The 5,223-nt window shown below is 50.8% G+C and overlaps 1 protein-coding gene across 1 annotated transcript; it reads right to left on the minus strand.

The window, feature by feature from the left end:
• On the minus strand, positions 1-2,891 carry LOC123119352 (glucan endo-1,3-beta-glucosidase 8). Its single transcript, XM_044539140.1, has 2 exons — positions 2,186-2,891; positions 1-1,445 (listed from the first exon to the last, which is right to left on the minus strand). The coding sequence occupies exons 1-2, from the start codon at positions 2,527-2,529 to the stop codon at positions 317-319; spliced, it is 1,473 nt and encodes a 490-aa protein (XP_044395075.1). The 5' UTR covers positions 2,530-2,891; the 3' UTR covers positions 1-316.
• Positions 2,892-5,223: the final 2,332 nt, after the last annotated feature.

Here is a 5,223-nt window from a genome sequence, read left to right on the forward strand (position 1 = left end):
TCCAACCAAGAGCATCTTGCTCAACCGTTTCTCTAAACGCCCCTCTACATGTTTTCACTCCGCAATGATGAAACGCTGATAATGAATCGGCATTTCCAGATATTTAATCGGAAATTGGCCATGTGCACAACCAAACAGGTCGGCATAATCAGCAGCCGCCTCACCAGCAGCATCTCCAAAGCAGAAATGCCAAATACTACCACTACAACAGTAGTAGTACAAAAGAAGGCCTAATGCGTTCAAAAGAAATGCGACAAATCAACAGTGGCAATTGATCTGGTGAACAAATCAACCGCGGGAATGCGAAATACTACCACTACAACAGTGAGAGCTGGAGCAACGCCACCAGCAGGGCGGCCGCCACCGGCGCCACGCCGAGCCGCGTGACCGCCGCCCCCGAGGTGGCTATCTGAATGGTGAAGTTGCACGTCGCCGTGGAGGGATCCGTCTGGGTGGGCAGCGCGAGGCCCTGGAAGTCACAGGCCTCGTCCTCCTGGCTCTGCGTCTGGTAGTAGGCGTTGAAGGCGTAGGAGGCGTTGCCCTTGGCGTCCATGCCGTTGCACGACGACCCGTACCCCAGCGTCGTGCAGTCGGCGTTGCTGCACGCGTAGTCGATCTTGGCGCCCAGGAGCTTGCCGAGGTCGTCCCTGCTGGCCTTGGGGTTGAGCGCGCACCACGTTCTCGACAGGTACTGCACCCCCTTGGCCGGCACCAGCGTCGCGTCCCGGCGGCCCTGCCCGCTGAGGTCCATGCCGAACTTGGGCTGCCCGTCGTACCGGAAGATGCCCCAGTGCCGCTCGAAGCTGCCCGGCTGCACGCTCTTCCGGTCCTCGTCCACCACCCCGAACAGGTACGTCTCGACGTGCCGGTTCGGCCTCGCCGGCGTGCCACGGTTGGCCGCCAGCCGCTTCAGCAGCCCGTCGTAGAAGCGGTGCGCATAGGACGCCTTGGCGTGCCTGTCGCCGTCGGTGGGCCAGCCCACCTCGCCCACGATGATCGGCATGTCGCCGTGCCCCACCGCCGCCAGCGCCGCCACCAGCGTGTCGAAGTTGGCGTCGTACACGTTGGTGTACATGACGCCGTTGTCGTTCACCGGCGTCGCGCCGCCGTCGAAGAAGGCGAAGTCCAGGGGGAAGTTGTCGTCGAGGTAGAGGCTGAGGAAGGGGTAGATGTTGACGGTGAAGGGCGCCTTGTTCCTGGCCAGGAACTTGACCATGTCCGTCATGACGCCGGAGATTTCGGCGCGGAAGCGGCCCGCCGACGGCACGGGGTTCCTGGCCGGGGAGCTGTACACGTCGGCGTTGAGAGGGACCGTCGCCTTGATCCGGTCGCCGACGCCAGCGTCATTGAGCGCGTTCTGGATGTTCTCCAGCGCCGGCAAGGTGACCTTCATGAACGAACCGTTGTACGCCTCCAAGAATGGCTCGTTGCCCACGGCCACGTACCTGCATTGCAGCACACCATGACAATTCATTCAGTCACAATTGATGGCATAACTCCAGCCAAAAATAAAATAAAAAAAACCATGTCGTGGCGGGGCACTCGCATTATGACGACTTTGCTAGAGTGATTTTCGGTCGAAATCGCCATATCGACGGTTATTATGTCAATCGGCCCAATATAGCGAGACATGCTATGGTTTTCTTTCTCTGTTTTTCAAACATCACACACACACACATGACACATCTCCGTTATCCTGCATCCCAGTATGTACTAAAGGCCTAAAGCTACCACTGTCAGTGAAGAAGCATATATAAATCGCACTACCAATCTGTCAAAAAAATTGATAGAACTCTATTGAGTTTCAACAAACTAATTGTCAAACCATGACAAATTGACAGCCAGCCCACATTATCCATGCTGTAAGATGGCCCGCCAAAAGAATATGATCCCTTGGGTTGCACACCACGACCAACCAAAACGTCCCACCAACCTCCTCCACTGACCAGTGTCCCCCTCCAACCCTCATTCTATAAGCACATTGATGTTCTGAAGATCTTCACCGGATTAAGTAGTAAGTACAATTTTGTGCAGGAAGAAGAGGAATCTGAAGCTATCGCTACTCTGTGTGGTGTGCTGTGCTACACCCAAATTGTTGGTGACAGTATCACGGCGAATGTTTGCATACTAAGATAAGGTGGTAGTGGCGACGGGTGAGAGAAAGGGAAGGGGGAGCTGAGCTTACTTGATGACGACGCCGCCGTCGAAGTCGAAGCGCTTGACGTTGCGCTTCACCCAGTCCTTGGCGGCGCCCGAGTCGCCGGCGATGCGGCGGAGCAGGTTGTTGGGGATGGCGAGCATGACCTCGACCCCGCTGCCGGCGAGCGCCTTCATGGCGTCGATGTTGGTCTCGAAGAGCTTCACCTTCTTGATGCCGTTGTCCTTGAGCAGCTGCACCACCACCTTGGGCGGCAGGGGGTGCGACGCCTGCGTGCCCCAGTTCACCCCCAGCCCCTCCGCCGCCCCCGCCAGCACCAGCACAGCCGCCGCCGCGGCCAGCAGCAGCGCCGCCGCCTCGAGCCTCCTCATGAGCTCGATTCGAACTAGATGCAATGCGCACTAGTGCGGTGGCGAGATGGAACGAAGAGAACCAGCAAGCAAGGGCGGGGGGGATGGAAACACGGGAGCCGTAGTGGCGACTGGCGAGGGATTCAAGATGGGGAATTTGAGGCAGGTCCACACCACCAGAACCCAGCTCACCAATGCTGGGAGTCTGTCTGGGCAACTGGCCACCAAAACGAAAGTAAGAATTTGAGTATTTGAATCGAGCAAAGAGGAGGAGGACGGCCACGGCCCACGGGGGAAGCTCAATCAAACGGGCGGGCGCCGGCGGCCAGAGTCCAACCAGTGCAGATGGATCTGATGGTGTTTGCATTGATTTTGCTTGGGTAGGACGGGAGGGGCGTTTCGGTCTATTCGCTCATGTTTAGAATCGGGCGCACGCGGTCACGTGGGGACTGGGGACTTATCAACTCTCACAAACAAAGGCCTTTTCGCCTGATTTTCCAGAGACTTCGTGCACAGTCATATTCGGCCGTTGGGCTGGGTGAACACCTCCCAACATAAGGTGATACCAATTCTTAAATGCTCCCATGATACAAACTCAAAAAATGTCAAATTTAATCGTTTCAAAAAATTCTGAAAAAAATCATGGATGTTCACGACATATATGTTGACATCCCCTAAAAAATTCATATCCAAATCCGAAATATATACCGAGAAATAAAAAATGTCAAACTTAATGGTTTTGGGTCGGGGCATGCACCCGACGCAGGCCCGGCGTAATTTTTTTTGCGCGTGGACTAAAAAAAGAACCTAGCATTTGAATTCCAAACAACCATAATTAAACATTAAAACTCTGGTCAAACGCTGACCAAAGTCCACTTAAACCTAAATAAACATAAAAAAACGCGCCTCACCGCGCGCTGCCCTAGGCACATAACTCAAGCACATTATTTCTACGAGTCACAAAAAGTTTGAGGCCAAAAGGAGTTGTCTAACCATTTTTAAAAATTAAAAAGGCCAATTTTAAATGTTGGCAGACCACTAAATAAATTTCCAGGGGCACTTGGGAATCCAAAAGAGGTTGGTTCCAACATGACAAATAACTAGAGAATATTTGCCACACTTTGAACATTTTAGCTTTCATGTTTGAAAACTTTGAGTTTTGGACTTTAATTTGAATTTGAAATTTGAACCGGTTTCGAACCAATGCGAGTTTACCAAGAGTAATCATGGTGACGTGGCATCATTAGCAGAGGATTACTGTAGCTTAATTATTTGGGCGTCACAATTCTCCTCCACTACAAGAAATCTCGTCTCGAGATTTAAGGGGTGAAGTAAGGGGGAAAGACTCGAGAAGGACGGAGCTCAACACAAGATAGGTACCTGGGGGCTATCTCAGTGAACATGGCAAAGAGGCATCTCTCGAGTTGAAATTTAAGAAAGACGTCGAGAGTAAGGTAAGAAGGTGCAATAAGAAGCTTCAAGCGGATGGACAACCGTTCGATGTCTGAAACAGAGTGTGAAAGGGGTTCAGAGCATCGCGAATAAGTATTGCATCTGATACCAGAACAGATCACAGGAAGGTGGCTCGTGAATTACATACGAAGCCAAGCGTGAGGAACAATTTTGGAAGACAGGGATGTACAGGAGAGTCAGGTTTCGATCCTGTGGAACTATGGGTTATGGGCCCACCATGTGGGTTAAAAGCAGGAAGGCGCTAATCATTTTGCATGGTCATGATAGCAAGGCATGTCAGAGGGTAGCATGTCAATTATGTTGGCAACAACGTTGGTACCAAGGGCGAGGGACGAAGAGAACCATTTTCCTGCTTGTTAAGACGAGGCGGACCAATAGGCAAAGTTCTGGTCCATCGGTGGCTACCGGAATGTCATCAATAATAGTAACAAGGTCTTACTGACAGAGTTTGTACACCGAGGTGTTTACATAAGCAGGGAATTATCTCTGCTCAGATATGATAGGCTACAAGAAAGTTTAAACAAAACAATGAAAGGGAAAGTGTAGACTCGAATCAGTTATCGGTGTTCCCGAGTGTCTAACAACTCAGAACACGTCGAAAATTTGAATCAGCGAGAAATAATAATTGATGAAGAACTCATAAGAAGTTACGTAGTTCCGTGATATTCTCGAGATACCAGAGGGTGATACTCGAGGGTAGAGCAGAATAGAGGTTGGACAAGTGAAAAAGATCTGCAGAAGACAAGTACTTTAACTTGTCCGAGAAATGGGATCAAAGAAGAACAATATGGTCGGAACCACAGTGGCAAAGGACCAAATATAGATACCAGTATCACAAGGGGATTATTATTATAACAAGAAGCTTCCATGATAAGTTCCACATCGGGTCCATGGGCATGAACACAAAGGTCCAAGGTCGACTCCCACTTCTCTAATGCACAACCTTCCATTCACTTCTCGCATTCGAAGAAGTTGTAGCGTTGAAATTTTACCTGACGAAAAGCCAGCAAAGTATAACCCGCATAACTTTTGAGTTCACACGGATTTAGGGAAGACATAGATTCAACCCATCGGGGCATCTTAGGAACAAATAACGCAAACTTCATGAGTACATAAAGCCCGGAAGCAGAGTATGGTTGACAAGAGCGGGGGATACAATTTACCAAAGGCATTATGTATCCGAGCAAAGGCTCACAAGGTTATTGAAAACGAAGGACGTTGTCAGATAAAACCCAACAAAGG

Source organism: Triticum aestivum, chromosome 5D (genome assembly GCF_018294505.1).
Source record: "Triticum aestivum cultivar Chinese Spring chromosome 5D, IWGSC CS RefSeq v2.1, whole genome shotgun sequence".
Taxonomy (NCBI): domain Eukaryota; kingdom Viridiplantae; phylum Streptophyta; class Magnoliopsida; order Poales; family Poaceae; genus Triticum; species Triticum aestivum.